The sequence below is a fragment of the Somniosus microcephalus genome, chromosome 31, assembly GCF_052327205.1.
Source record: "Somniosus microcephalus isolate GS21.2 chromosome 31, FLI_Smic_1.0, whole genome shotgun sequence".
NCBI lineage: Eukaryota > Metazoa > Chordata > Chondrichthyes > Squaliformes > Somniosidae > Somniosus > Somniosus microcephalus.
This window is the reverse complement of record NC_141017.1, coordinates 25,885,340-25,899,586: the sequence shown is the minus strand read 5'-3', so window position 1 is coordinate 25,899,586 and position 14,247 is coordinate 25,885,340. Positions and strand designations below refer to the sequence as shown.

The 14,247-nt window shown below is 49.1% G+C and overlaps 1 protein-coding gene across 1 annotated transcript in view; it reads right to left on the bottom strand.

Moving 5' to 3' along the window:
* The window catches only part of camsap3 (calmodulin regulated spectrin-associated protein family, member 3), a 253,651-nt gene that overhangs the window by 13,019 nt on the left and 226,385 nt on the right, over window positions 1-14,247 (bottom strand). Inside the window, exons 12-14 of the mRNA XM_085971657.1 lie at window positions 8,117-8,256; window positions 6,352-6,554; window positions 3,043-3,139 (exon numbers count right to left, since the gene is read on the bottom strand). Of these exons, the coding sequence (XP_085827783.1) occupies window positions 3,043-3,139; window positions 6,352-6,554; window positions 8,117-8,256 (440 nt within the window). The remainder of the gene's footprint in view (window positions 1-3,042; window positions 3,140-6,351; window positions 6,555-8,116; window positions 8,257-14,247) is intronic.

Here is a 14,247-nt window from a genome sequence, read left to right as displayed (position 1 = left end):
GAACCCACAATCTTCTGACTCAGAGGCGAGGGTGCTGCCCACTGAGCCGCGACTGACACGACATCATAGAATCTTACAGCAGAGAAGGAGGCCATTCGGCCCATCGTGCCTGTGCCGGCTCTTTGAAAGAACAATTATTCCCCACTGCTCTTGCCCCATAGCTCTGCAATTGTCTCCCCTTCAAGTATTTATCCAATTCCCTTTTAAAAATTACTATTGAATCAGCTTCCACCGCCCTTTCAGGCAGTGCATTCCAGATCGTAACTCGCCGCATAAAAAACTCATCTTATCTCTGCCTCTTTTGCCAATCACTTTAAATCTGTGTCCTCTGGTTACCAAACCCTTTGCCAGTGGTAACAGTTTCTCCATATTTACTATTAAATCTCCCCTTCACCTTCTCTGCTCTAAGGAGAACGATCCCAGCTTCACAGAATCACAGAAACCCCACAGTACAGATAGAGGCCATTTCGGCCCATCGAGCCTGCACCAACACATATCCCACCCGATCCCCGTAACCCCTACACCAACACATATCCCACTCTATCCCCGTAACCCCACGTATTTAATCCCCCTAACACTAAGGGTCAATTTATCATAGCCAATCAACCTAACCCACACATCTTTGGACTGTGGGAGGAAACCGGAGCACCCGGAGGAAACCCACGCAAACACGGGGAGAATGTGCAAACTCCACACAGACAGTCACCCGAGGCCAGATTCGAACCTGGGTCCCTGGCGCTGTGAGGCAACAGTGCTAACCACTATGCCACCGTGCTTCTCCACGTAACGATGAAACAAACCAAATATTAAAAGGTTCAGTGGTAAAAGAAAAATCTTATTACCTACTCTAGAAACAACGCTTCGGACAGATATAGAGCGTTAATGGAATATAAAAATATCAATGCACAATGGGTTGTGCTGTAGACGAGGGTCTGGCAGGTGACAGCACCAGACACTGTACCTCCCTGTTCAGTGTATAAAGACCAACAAAGCACTCTGCTTTTCCCAAATGGGACATCTGCATGCCATTACATTATGAGGACAGAAGGGAGAAACTTGGACTCTTCAGCTTCGCAAGGAGGCGCCTTAAATCAGTCCGACATCAAGTTACAGATGATTCACTCCTTCCTTCAGCTGTAGCTTGGGAAGACTGAAGCCGTGGTTAGGTGCACCCGCCATGAACTCTGCTCCCGTGCCACTGATTCTGTCCCCCCCCCCTCTCCGGCCGCTCACTCGCCACTGATTCTGTTCCCCCCCCCCCCCCTCTCCGGCCACTCACTCAGGCTGAACCAGACTATGTGAAGCCTCGACTCCCTACTTGACCTGGAGCTCATGTTCAAACCGGCCCATCACCAAGGCTGATTACTTCCACCTCCGCAATATCTCCTGCCTCCAACTCGATGCTGCTGAAACCCTTATCCACATTTTTATCCCTTCTATAGTCAACACACTCCTCCTATCCTCCAACAAATTTACAACTCGTCCAAAGTGCAGCAACTTGCACCCGATCCCGCTCAGCAATTATCCCTGTTCTCTGCAAATAGCATTGGCTTCCTGCGCCCTAGTGCACTGAACTTAAACTCCTCATCCTCCCCTTCAAATCCCTCCCTGGTCTCACCCTACCCGATCTTTGTAACCCCCTTCGGCCTTGCAACCTCTCCCTCACCCTTCAGTCTTCTAACTTTAGTCAGTTGTGCATCCCTCCCTCACTTTGGCCCGCCATTGGTGGTCTTGCCTTCAACCACCTCAGTCCTGCTCTCAAACTCCCTCCCTAAACCTCTCCCCCTCTTTTAAAATAAAAGATTTTTTTTGGATCAAGGATTTGGTCATCCTAACTTCTCCCTCCAATGGTTTGGTCTCTATTTTTTCCTGTCTCTCTCCATTGCGAAGCACTTTGGGCTATTTTTATTAAATGGTAAAGGCGCTATACAAATGTAAATTGTTATTATGCAAGAGAGTAACTTTTGTAGAGAAGGTAGATGCAGAGCATCACTTAAAAGGTATACCTCGAAAGTAGGACAAAGGGGCATAAGTTCAGACTGGGGAAGGGCAAATTTAAAACCAATGTTAGGAAGTCCCATCAACAAAGTGAATAAAACTTCAGTGTAAACTACTGGAGGCAAAGACCTCGGGATCGTCCAAGAGATGGTATAAAATTCGTACAGGGCTCGACAGGGTAGATGCTGGGAGGCTGTTTCCCCCTGGCTGGGGAATCTAGAACTAGGGAGTCAGTCTCCGAATAAGGGGTCGGCCATTTAGGACTGAGATGAGGAGAAATTTCTTCACTCAGAGGGTGGTGAATCTTTGGAATTCTCTACCCCAGAGGGCTGTGGAGGCTCAGTCGTTGAGCATATTCAAGACAGAGATCGATAGATTTTTGGATATTAAGGGAATCACAGAATCCCCACAGTGCAGATAGAGGCCATTTCGGCCCATCGAGCCTGCACCGACACATATCCCACCCTATCCCCGTAACCCCACGTATTTAATCCCCTAACACTAAGGGTCAATTTATCATAGCCAAATCAACCTAACCCGCACATCTTTGGACTGTGGGAGGAAACCGGAGCACCCGGAGGAAACCCACGCAGACACAGGGAGAATGTGCAAACTCCACACAGACAGTCGCCCGAGGCCAGATTTGAACCCGGGTCCCTGGTGCTGTGAGGCAACAGTGCTAACCACTATGCCACCGTGCCCCTATAATCAAGGGATATGGGGATAGTGCAGGAAGGTGGAGTTGAGGTCGATGATCAGCCATGATCTCAATGAATGGGGGAGCAGGCTCGAAGGGCCGACTCCTGCTCCCAATCCTTCTGTTCTTCTGGTTGGATGCCTAAGTTTCTATGGTTGAACTAAAATGGGCCAAATGGCCTCCTCATCCACATCTGTCTTGTAAACCCCTGGACTGCTACAAAGGCAAAAAGGACAAGTTCTGCGCCAGATACTAAACGGATGGACCCACTATTTCTGGCTATGCCTCCCTGAAGACCCCAGTCACTCATAAATTGTGAAGAAACAGCAGTAAAGAGATGCAGGTACCTTGGACTTTTTCTGACGGACAGACTATTGGCCGAGTCATTGACCATGGTCGAGAGCGAAAGCGTGGACCGAGAGTACACTTTATTAAGCCTGGAGCCTAAAAGTAAGAGAGAGAGGAAGAAAACTGGTCACTTAACTGTAATCATTCATTTAAAACCTTTTTACTTAAAGTGCCTGGGCAACATCGCCACTTCCACATCCAGTGCTACGCAGTTGGAAGCTTTACTTGCATCACTCAGTTGCCAATCAGACCTAGGCTGCAGTGGCGAGATGCCAAGTTAAGGCCACAGGGATAGAGAGGCAGCCACTCCCTGATCTGCTCGTGTTGTCACAGCAGCGGGAGCAGGCCACTCACTCACTCAGCCCGTGGTCCCAGATAGTGCCCGCCATGGAGCGAAGACCAGAAAATAAAATAGGGTCTAAAAACCCATTCACACAAACATTATACTTAATGCAGTGAATCTGCTTAAAACCCTACACAAACATTTAAATTCATAGAAATTGTACATCAGACAACAGTTACAGAGAGTGTACAGCACAGAAACAGGCCATTCAGCCCGTGCCGGTGTTTCTGCTCCACACGAGCTCCACCCCTCTTCATCTCACCCCATCAGCATAACCTTCGATTCCTTTCTCCCTTGTTCGTTTGTCTAATTTCCTCTTAAAGGCATCCATACTATTCGCCTCAACCACTCCCTGTGGTAGCGAGTTCCACATTCTAACCACTCTCTGGGTAAAGAAGTTTCTCCTGAATTCCCTATTGGATTTGTTAGTGATTTTCTTATATTTATGGCCCCTAGTTCTGGTCCATCCCACAAGTGGAAACATCGTCTCTAAGTTTACCCTTATCGAACCCTTTCATAATCTTAAAGACCTCAATCAGGTCACCCCCTCAGCATTCTCTGAGAGAAAAGAGCCCCAGCCTGTTTAATCTTTCCTCTCAGTTCCAGGATCATCCTTGTAAGTCTTTGTTGCACCTTGTCCAGTGCCTCTATATCCTTTTCATAATATGGAGACCGGAACTGTGCGCAGTGCTCCATTTACACTGATCATCCTTTGCACCAATGGGTTAATACAATTCACATGTTGTAAATGGATACACATTTACTCAAATTTCATTTAAGTTTGTTGGACCTCGTGAAGAAAACTCAAGTTCCTAAAACATTAAATGTGGAGTTGGGGCGGGGGGGGGGGGGGGCAGAACTGGGTGGCACAGGAAACTCGACAGTGACCTTTCACCTCTGAGATCCGGGTTCAAATCCATCCCAGGCTAATGGGGTGAAAGGCACCTCTGTCCGCTAGGGCCCGATGTGAACTGCGAGTGGGAATGGGGGTCCAAGGTACAAAACTTTCCCCTAATTCTGCACTCATTTGGCACCGAGAGGCCCACACAGTGGCTGGTGTGGGAAATGGAAAATAGGTCAGACTGGGCCAGTATGGGGCGCTCTTGAGTTGGGGCCATTAGAAAAGACTTAAGAGTCATAACTTGCATTTCTATAGCGCCTTTCACGACCACCGGACGTCCCAAAGCGCTTTACAACCAATGAAGTACTTTTTGAAGTGTAGTCACTGTTGTAATGTAGGAAACGCGGCAGCCAATTTGCGCACAGCAAGCTCCCACAAACAGCAATGTGATAATGACCAGATAATCTGTTTTTAGTGATATTGATTGAGGGATAAATATTGGCCCCAGGACACCGGGGGTAACTCCCCCTGCTCTTCTTCAAAATAGTGGCCGGGGGATCTTTTACGTCCACCCGAGGGGGCAGACGGGGCCTCGGTTTAACGTCTCATCCAGAAGACGGCACCTCCGACAGTGCGGCACTCCCTCAGCACTGCACTGGGAGGGTCAGACTAGATTTTTGTGCTCAAGTCTCTGAATTGGGACTTGAACCCACGACCTTTCTCTCGTCCCTGCGGCAGGAGAGTGCTGCCCACTGAGTCACAGCTGACATTATTGGGATAGAGTACAGGGAACTTTACTGGTTACCCCCTGGTCACACAAGGGACACTTGAAATGGGAACAGCCCATTTCTCATCTCGAGAGCACAAGATAAATATAATAGAGGTGGAATTTAGCTATGTGATAATAGCATGCAAGCACAACATACTAATATGTAATTGTTTTATGCACTATTTAATGTTTAAAGCCTCACAACATCAACAGGATTTTCTGTGAATGCGTTAAGCTCAGTGCTATTGAACCACAATGGAATTTTAATATTTTTGGAAAAGCATATGAAAGAAATCAGTTGAAAGGGCATAAAGTCCTAATTAAAGTCCTCATCTACAATATTTTAATTTTGCCATGTAGGTCACACGCTCGTTATTTGGGAATCTCCATTCGGTCACGTTCCCAAGGTGCTGCCGATAGGAGACACCTGTCACACGGTTGCAGTTGCACACTTCTGCCACCAGATGGAGCGTCGTCAGCTCCAGGTTCCCTTACATAAACCTACAGCACTGGAAGAGGATAACTCCCCCTGCTCTTCTTCGAAATAGTGCCCCTGGGATCTTTTACGTCCACCCGAGAGGGCAGACGGGGCCTCCGTTTAACGTCTCATCTGAAAGGCGGCACCTCCGACAGTGCAGCACTCCCTCGGTACGGCACTGGGAGTGTCGGCCTAGATTATGGGCTCAAGTACCTGGAAACATAGAAGATAGGAGAAGTCGGCCATTCGGCCCCTCGAGCCTGCTCCGCCATTCAATGAGATCATGGCTGATCATCCAAATTCAGTACCCTGTCCCTGCTTTCTCCCCATATCCCTCCTTCTTGAATATATTTAATGAACTGGCCTCTACTGCCTTCTGTGGTAGAGAATTCCACAGGTTCACCACTCTCTGGGTGAAGAAATTCCTCCTCATCTCTGTCCTAAATGGCCTACCCCTTATCTTTAGACTGTGACCCCTGGTTCTGGACTCCCCGGCCATCGGGAACATCCTTCCTGCATCTAGTCTGTCTAGTCCTGTTAAAATTTTATAAGTTTCAATGAGATCCCCTCTCATTCTTCTAAACTCCAGCGAATATAAGCCCAATCGACCCAACCTCTCCTCATACGTCATTCCTGCCATCCCAGGACTTGAACCCACCTCTGGCTCAGACGAGGACACTGCCCACTGAGCCAAGGGAAATGAGCTTTGTCCCGACTTTCCACGGGCAACGAGCGGGGGAGGTCCGCCAGTCTGTGATATAAAGAGAGAGGAGACCCGCCACCTCCACGTGGGGGTCCATCTCACTTGCCCACCCCCCCCCCATTCCTTTAGGAAGAGACATGACTTGAAGCCTTTTCCGAGTATTGCACCACCCACCTAGCAGGCCCTTCACAGGGCTGCGGGTCAGGACAGAATCATCCCGAAAGACCGACGACTTGGGGCGGGGCTTCCTCCCTCTGCCTGCTGCGGTCTTGGCTCGCAGAACCTTGTCCAGATCGTCCATTATTTTGAGCTGCTGTCGCCGGAGATACTCCTGTTTGATGAAGTTCTTCTCGGGCTTCTCTTCCTCAGTTTGTTGCCTTAAGAAAGGTGAACAGTAAGAGAATTAAAATCTGGCCTAGGTTTTCTTGAGAGTTTTTGGGCACTCTTTTCTCCTGAAAGTGCTCCACGGAGAGAAGCCATTCTTTCGCGAGTGCTTCGATGCTATTAAACCGTGGGGTGCATTACAGCCAAGACCAATCCTGTCCTCAGGCCACGTCCACCCACCAAAGCAGAGGCAGTGGACGTCAGTCAGAAGTGAGGACCGCGCTGGGATTTTACCTCCCCACTCCAGCCCAGCAAGACTTCCAACACAACAGCAAGTAATTAGGAAGGCAAATGGAATGTTGGCCTTTATTGCAAAGGGAATGGAGTATAAAAGTAGGGAGGTCCTGCTACAACTGTACAGGGTGTTGGTGAGACCACACCTGGAGTACTGCGTACAGTTTTGGTCTCCTTATTTAAGGAGGGATATACTTCCATTGGAAGCAGTTCAGAGAAGGTTCACGAGGTTGATTCCTGGGATGAAGGGGTTGTCTTATGAAGAAAGGTTGGGCCTATACTCATTGGAGTTTAGAAGAATGAGAGGGGATCTTATTGAAACATATAAGATTCTGAAGGGGCTCGACAGGGTCGATGCAGGGAGGATGTTTCCCCTCGTGGGGAAATCTAGAACTAGGGGGCATAATTTGAGAATAAGGGGGCACCCTTTTAAATCGGAAAGGAGGAGGAATTTCTTCTCTCAGAGGGTCGTGAATCTTTGGAATTCTCTTCCCCAGAGAGCTGTGGAGGCTGGGTCATTGAATATATTTAAGGTGGGGATAGACAGATTTTTGAACGATAAGGGAGTCGGGGGTTATGGGGAGCGGGCAAGGAAGTGGAGTTGAGGCCAAGATCAGATCAGCCATGATCTTATTGAATGGCGGAGCAGGCTCGAGGGGCCGAATGACCGACTCCTGTTCCTACGTCTTATGGTCTTGCGTCTTTTGTTCTACCTGTAATCAGGGAGGGTGGAGGAAGCGTTGAGTCAATGAGGCTCTGGCCACCACGAGCGCGGGGCAGGCTCGACGGGCCAGCCGGTCTTTTCCTGCCCGTCATTTTCACGACCTCATCACCACCGCGGCCCCGTTGAGCGATCTCGGCACAAACCGGAGTTGGAACTGAAGATCTCCCTGAGCCGCATGGTTCAGCCTCGCTCCGTAAAAGTGCAACTTGCCCATTGGGGCATCAGATTATCAATTCAAAAATAAACCCCGCGACTCACAGGTAAAGTTGCCAAATTGCTTTTCAACAGTACGCGATCGGACTGAAGTCTACTGTCCCGATGATGTGGAGTCTAACGTAAAAACATTTGCAGTCAACATTAATGATACATTCTGTGTAAAAAAAAAAAAATAATAATTTCCACCGCAGACCCTAGTTTTGTAGGCAGTTGGAATCTTGATTTGGCCGCTCGAACGTGGAGCGGGAACCTTTGGTAGGCCCGCTTGCAGTCCCGCCCCAATACATGTGGAAGCTGCCGTTTTAGAACTGAGGGGTAAGTGGGGGGTGGTCAGTAGTGCAAGGGGGAGGTTCTGTTGGAATGCTTGCGCTGCCCTCTCACCTGCTTTCCTCTTTCTTCTGCTGCTCTTTCTCCGCGTCCAACCACAGTCGCCGCTTGCGAAAATCTTCCGTCCTTTTCTGCTGCTTCTCCATCAATGCTGCTCGCTTTAAGGCCATCTCCTCTTCCGCCTTGACCTCGTCCTGTAGCGCGTTGGAAACAAGGAGGGGGGGAAAAAAATTGCAAAAAAGGGTTTGTTCACTACATTTTATAAAAGTTCTACTATAATTTTTTTAAACCTCGATTTAACTTCAGCTTAAGACCCAGGGTTGCATTGGCCGCACTGGGTGCATTGGCCACATTAATTGGATTGCGATCCAACCACCAGAGGCTCACAATTGCCCAAACCGCGAATTAAATGAAAGTTTGGTTCAAGTGCTATTTACGTTGAGTAAAGCTCTCATATTTACTAAATACACTGAAAAATCATTACTTCAGTCACTACTGCTCCATGTTAACTCCAATAATGAGGGGCCTTAAACTGGACATGGGAGCCTGACTGGACACCTCAAACTGCAGCAACGTTACCACACACACCATTCTGACCCAGATTTAAGGTTTGTGGGACACAGATTTAAGGTTTTGGCCAAGAGATACAGGGGGGATGTGAGGAAAAACTTTTTTTTTTTTTTTTTTTTTTTTTAACGCAGCGAGGACCTGGAACTCGCTGCCGACGGAAGTGGTGGAAGCGGAGACACTCAATGTTTTCAAGGGGAGACTGGATAGGCAGCTGAGGGAAATAAACTTGTAGGGCTACGGGGATAGAGCGGGGCTGACTGGATTGCTCTACAGAGAGCCGGCACGGACTCGATGGGCCAAATGGCCTCCTTCTGTGCTGTTATGACTCATCCGCAAATTTTGAAATTGCACTTCCGATGCCAGAGTCCAAATAGTGAACAAGTGGTCCCAGCATCGATCCTTGTGGAACAACACTTTCCATCTTTTGTAGTCTGAGTAACTACACTTAACCCCATCTCTGTTTTGTAGATAGCTTGCTATCCAGTCCACTACTTGCCCCCTGACTTCACACGCTCTGACCTGAGTCTACTATGAAGGCCTTTTGAAAATCCAAATATATTACATCTACTACCTTATCCGTGTCTACTTTTTCCTGTTACTTCTTCAAAGAATAAAAGGAGACGGCCCCATCGCCACCTTCTCCGACACTAGGGATGAGCAATTAATTGCCAATGACGCCCACATCTGTCTTATAATACTCCTGTGAAGCGCCTTGGGTCATTTTACTACATTAAAAGTGCCATTAAATACTGTTGCTGTTGTTGGTGAAGTAACTGTGATAATGTAGTTAAAAAAATTCCTGTTCTATGAATAGAGTAGATCCCACTCTTGTTCCATTAGTCAGCACTTCCAGACAAAGCCTTCATTAATTTACCACTGCCTTCTACTTTCTACCAACCGAGCCAAAAATGTCAATCCCGCTTGTTTAGTTTAGTATTACAGTATAAACCGTTTACAAATGAAATCCCATCCAACAGAAACCCCATTGATAGCAAAGTTATTGGCATTCACGTTCACATTCTTTGTTTCTTATTTTATCTCTGTTTGCCAAACCAGAGGACACGGACTTAAAATAACTGGCAAAAGAACCGGAGGGGGGAAGAGGAGGAGAATTTATTTTACACACAGCGAGTTGTTGTGATCTGGAACGCACTGTCTGAAAGGGTTTTTTTTTTAAATTTTTTATTCGTTCATGGGATGTGGGCGTCGCTGGCAAGGCCAGCATTTATTGCCCATCCCCAGTTGCCCTTCAGAAGGTGGTGGTGAGCCGCCTTCTTGAACCGCTGCAGTCCGTGTGGTGAAGGTGCTCCCACAGTGCTGTTAGGGAGGGAGTTCCAGGATTTTGACCCAGCGACGATGAAGGATCGGCCGATATATTTCCAAATCAGGATGGTGTGTGACTTGGAGGGGAACTTGGAGGTGGTGGTGTTCCCATGCGCCTGCTGCCCTTGTCCTTCTAGGTGGAAGAGGTCGCGGGTTTGGGAGGTGCTGCTGAAGAAGCCTTGGCGAGTTGCTGCAGTGCATCTTGTAAATGGTGCACACTGCAGCCACGGTGCGCTGGTGGTGGAGGGAGTGAATGTTTAAGGTGGTGGATGGGGTGCCGATCAAGCGGGCTGCTTTGTTCTGGATGGTGTCGAGCTTCTTGAGTGTTGTTGGAGCTGCACTCATCCAGGCAAGTGGAGAGTATTCCATCACACTCCTGACTTGTGCCTTATAGATGCCGGAAAGGCTTTGGAGAGTCAGGATGTGAGACACTCGCCGCAGAATACCCAGCCTCTGACCTGCTCTTGTTGCCACAGTATTTATGTGGCTGGTCCAGTTAAGTTTCTGGTCAATAGTGACCCCCAGGATGTTGATGGTGGGGGATTCGGCGATGGTAATGCCATTGAATGTCAAGGGGCGGTGGTTAGACTCTCGCTTGTTGGAGATAGTCATTGCCTGGCACTTGTGTGGCGCGAATGTTACCTGTCATTTATCAGCCCAAGCCTGAATGTCGTCCAGGTCTTGCTGCATGCAGGCAAGGACTGCTTCATTATCTGAGGAGTTGCGAATGGCGCTGAACACTGAAGTCATCAGCGAACATCCCCTCCCCACTTCTGACCTTATGATGGAGGGAAGGTCATTGATGAAGCAGCTGAAGATGGTTGGGCCTAGGACACTGCCCTGAGGAACTCCTGCAGTGATGTCCTGGGGCTGTGATGATTGACCTCCAACCACTACAATCATTTTCCTTTGTGCTAGGTATGACTCCAGCCAGTGGAGTTTTTTTCCCCCGATTCCCACTGCCATCAGTTTTACTAGGGCTCCTTGATGCCACACTCGGTCAAATGCTGCCTTGATGTCAATGGCAGTCACTCTCGCCTCACCTCTGGAATTCAGCTCTTTTGTCCATGTTTGGACCAAGGCTGTGATGAGGTCTGGAGCGGAGTGGTCTTGGCGGAACCCAAACTGGGCACCAGCGAGCAGGTTTTTGGTGAGCAAGTGCCGCTTGATAGCACTGTCGATGACACCTTCCATCACTTTGCTGATGATTGAGAGTAGACTGATGGGGCGGTAATTGGCCGGATTGGATTTGTCCTGCTTTTTGTGGACAGGACATACCTGGGCAGTTTTCCACATTGTCGGATAGATGCCAGTGTTGTAGCTGTACTGGAACAGCTTGGCTAAAGGCGCGGCTAGTTCTGGAGCACAAGTCTTCAACACGACAGCCGGGATGTTGTCGGGGCCCATAGCCTTTGCTGTATCCAGTGCACTCAGCCGTTTCTTGATATCACGTGGAGTGAATCGAATTGGCTGAAGACTGGCTGTGGCGGTGGGGATTTCAGGAGGAGGCCGATATGGATCATCCACGCGGCACTTCTGGCTGAAGGTGGTTACAAACACTTCAGCTTTGTCTTTTGCACTCACATGTCGGGCTCCACCATCATTGAGGATGGGGATATTCATGGAGCCTCCTCCTCCAGTTAGTTGTTTAATGGTCCACCACCATTCACGGCTGGATGTGGCAGGTCTGCAGAGCTTTGATCTGATCCGTTGATTGTGGGATCACTTAGCCCCATCTATAGCATGCTGCTTCCACTTTTTAGCATGCATGTAGTCCTGTGTTGCAGCTTCTCCAGGTTGGCACTGCATTTTTAGGTACGCCTGGTGCTGCTCCTGGCATGCCCTTCTACACTCCTTATTGAACCAGGGTTGGTCCACTGGCTTGATGGTAATGGTAGAGTGAGGGATATGCCGGGCCATGAGGTTACAGATTGTGGTGGAATACAATTCTGCTGCTGCTGATGGCCCACAGCGCCTCATGGATGCCCAGTATTGAGCTGTTAGATCTGTTCTGAATCTAGCCCATTTAGCACAGTGGTAGTGCTACACAACACGATGGAGGGTGTCCTCAGTGTGAAGAAGGGACTTTGTCTCCACAATGACTTTGCGGTGGTCACTGCTACCAATACTGTCATGGACAGATGCATCTGCGACAGGTAGATTGCTGAGGACAATGTCAAGTAGGTTTTTCCCCTCGTGTTGGTTCTCTCACCACCTGTCGCAGGCCCAGAGTGGCAGCGATGTCCTTCAGGACTCGGCCAGTAGTGGTGCTACCGAGCCACTCCTGGTGATGGACATTGAAGGCCCCCACCCAGAGTACATTCTGTGCCCTTGCTACTCTCAGTGCTTCTTCCAAGTGGTGTTCAACATGGAGGAGTACTGATTCATCAGCTGAGGGAGGGCGGTAGGTGGTAATCAGCAGGTGGTTTCCTTGCCCATGCTTGACCTGAAGCCATGAGACTTCATGGGGTCCGGAGTCAATGTTGAGGACTCCCTGAGCCACTCCTTCCTGACTGTTTACCACTGTGCTGCCACCCCTGGTGGGTCTGTCCTGCCGGTGGGACAGGACATACCCAGGGATGGTGATGGAGGAGTTCGGGACATTGGCTGAAAGGTATGATTCTGTGAGTGTGAGTATGACTATGTCAGGCTGTTGCTTGACTAGTCTGTGGGACAGCTCCCCCAATTTTGGCACAAGTCCCCAGATGTTGGTGAGGAGGACTTTGCAGGGTTGACTGGGCTGGGTGTGCCGTTGTCATGTCCATAGCCGGTGCCGAGGTCGATGTCGGGTGGTCCATCCGGTTTTATTCTTATTGTTTTTTGTAGTGTTTTTTACACGGAGTGGCTTGATAGGCCCATCTGTGCCCAAGGCCTAGTGATCCCAGGTCAGGGACTGGTCTGTGCCCAGGGCCTAGTGATCCCAGGTCAGGGACTGGTCTGTGCTCAGGGCCTAGTGATCCCAGGTCAGGGACTGGTCTGTGCTCAGGGCCTAGTGATCCCAGGTCAGGGACTGGTCTGTGCCCAGGGCCTAGTGATCCCAGGTCAGGGACTGGTCTGTGCTCAGGGCCTAGTGATCCCAGGTCAGGGACTGGTCTGTGCCCAGTGCCCAGTGATCCCAGGTCAGGGGCTGGTCTGTGCCCAGGGCCTAGTGATCCCAGGTCAGGGACTGGTCTGTGCCCAGGGCCTAGTGATCCCAGGTCAGGGACTGGTCTGTGCCCAGGGCCTAGTGATCCCAGATCAGGGACTGGTCTGTGCCCAGGGCCTAGTGATCCCAGGTCAGGGACTGGTCTGTGCCCAGGGCCTAGTGATCCCAGGTCAGGGACTGGTCTGTGGCCAAGGCCTAATAACCCCAGGACAGGAACTGGTCTGTGGCCAAGGCCTAATAACCCCAGGACAGGAACTGGTCTGTGGCCAAGGCCTCGTGATCCCAGGTCAGGAACTGGTCTGTGGCCAAGGCCTCATGATCCCAGGTCAGGGGCTGGTGTGTGTAAAAACTTTGAATTGCTAACTACACCCCTGATTGGACACAATTTGGAATTTGTCTTCATTTGCAACTTGAATGTGTTAACATTTCTGGCAATCTGACCCAATGGTATTTTAAATCTAAATTAGTCCTTGCAGGACTAGTCTGACTAACATCTTGTCTGTAATGGCCCAGAAATTCGGGTCTCCACGGGTGAGTACGCACGGGGTACTCACCCGTAAGCCCAATGGAAGTGCCGGTTTTGTGCATGCACTGCGCACGCGTGGGAAACCGGCACTTCCAATCCCCAGAAAGGGTTCAGAGGTGGAACGCGTGCGCCGGTGAGGCAGCGCGTGCGCATCGAACTTAGGTTTTTTTTTTGCAGGTTTTCCCGGGAAGGTAAGTCTCCAGCAGTTACACTTTTAAAAAGCAGTGGCAAGGCCTGCTTTTTACAAGGTAAGTAGTGAATTAATTAAAATTAAAACATTTTTTCCACAGGTTTATTATTTTTAAATACTTTAAAGAAAGGTAAATTTATTTTTAGCCCTGTTAGAAAATGTAATTAATTTTTTCAAAAATTTAAATTATTGTTTAAAATAGTTATTTCATGTAATTTATAGTTTATTTAAAAATGTGATTTAAAAAAAAAATGTATTTGAAGATTTAGTGATGTTTTGGGGCTTATAGTATTTATAGGTTTGACAGCTCTTCCTGTCAAACTTATGAATGAAGCATTCCCTGCTATCATTGGCTCCCCATGGCCCACGTGATCCCAGGGGACGCATCGAACTAACTGCGCCCCTGGGATACGCAAGCACTGCGCGCCGCC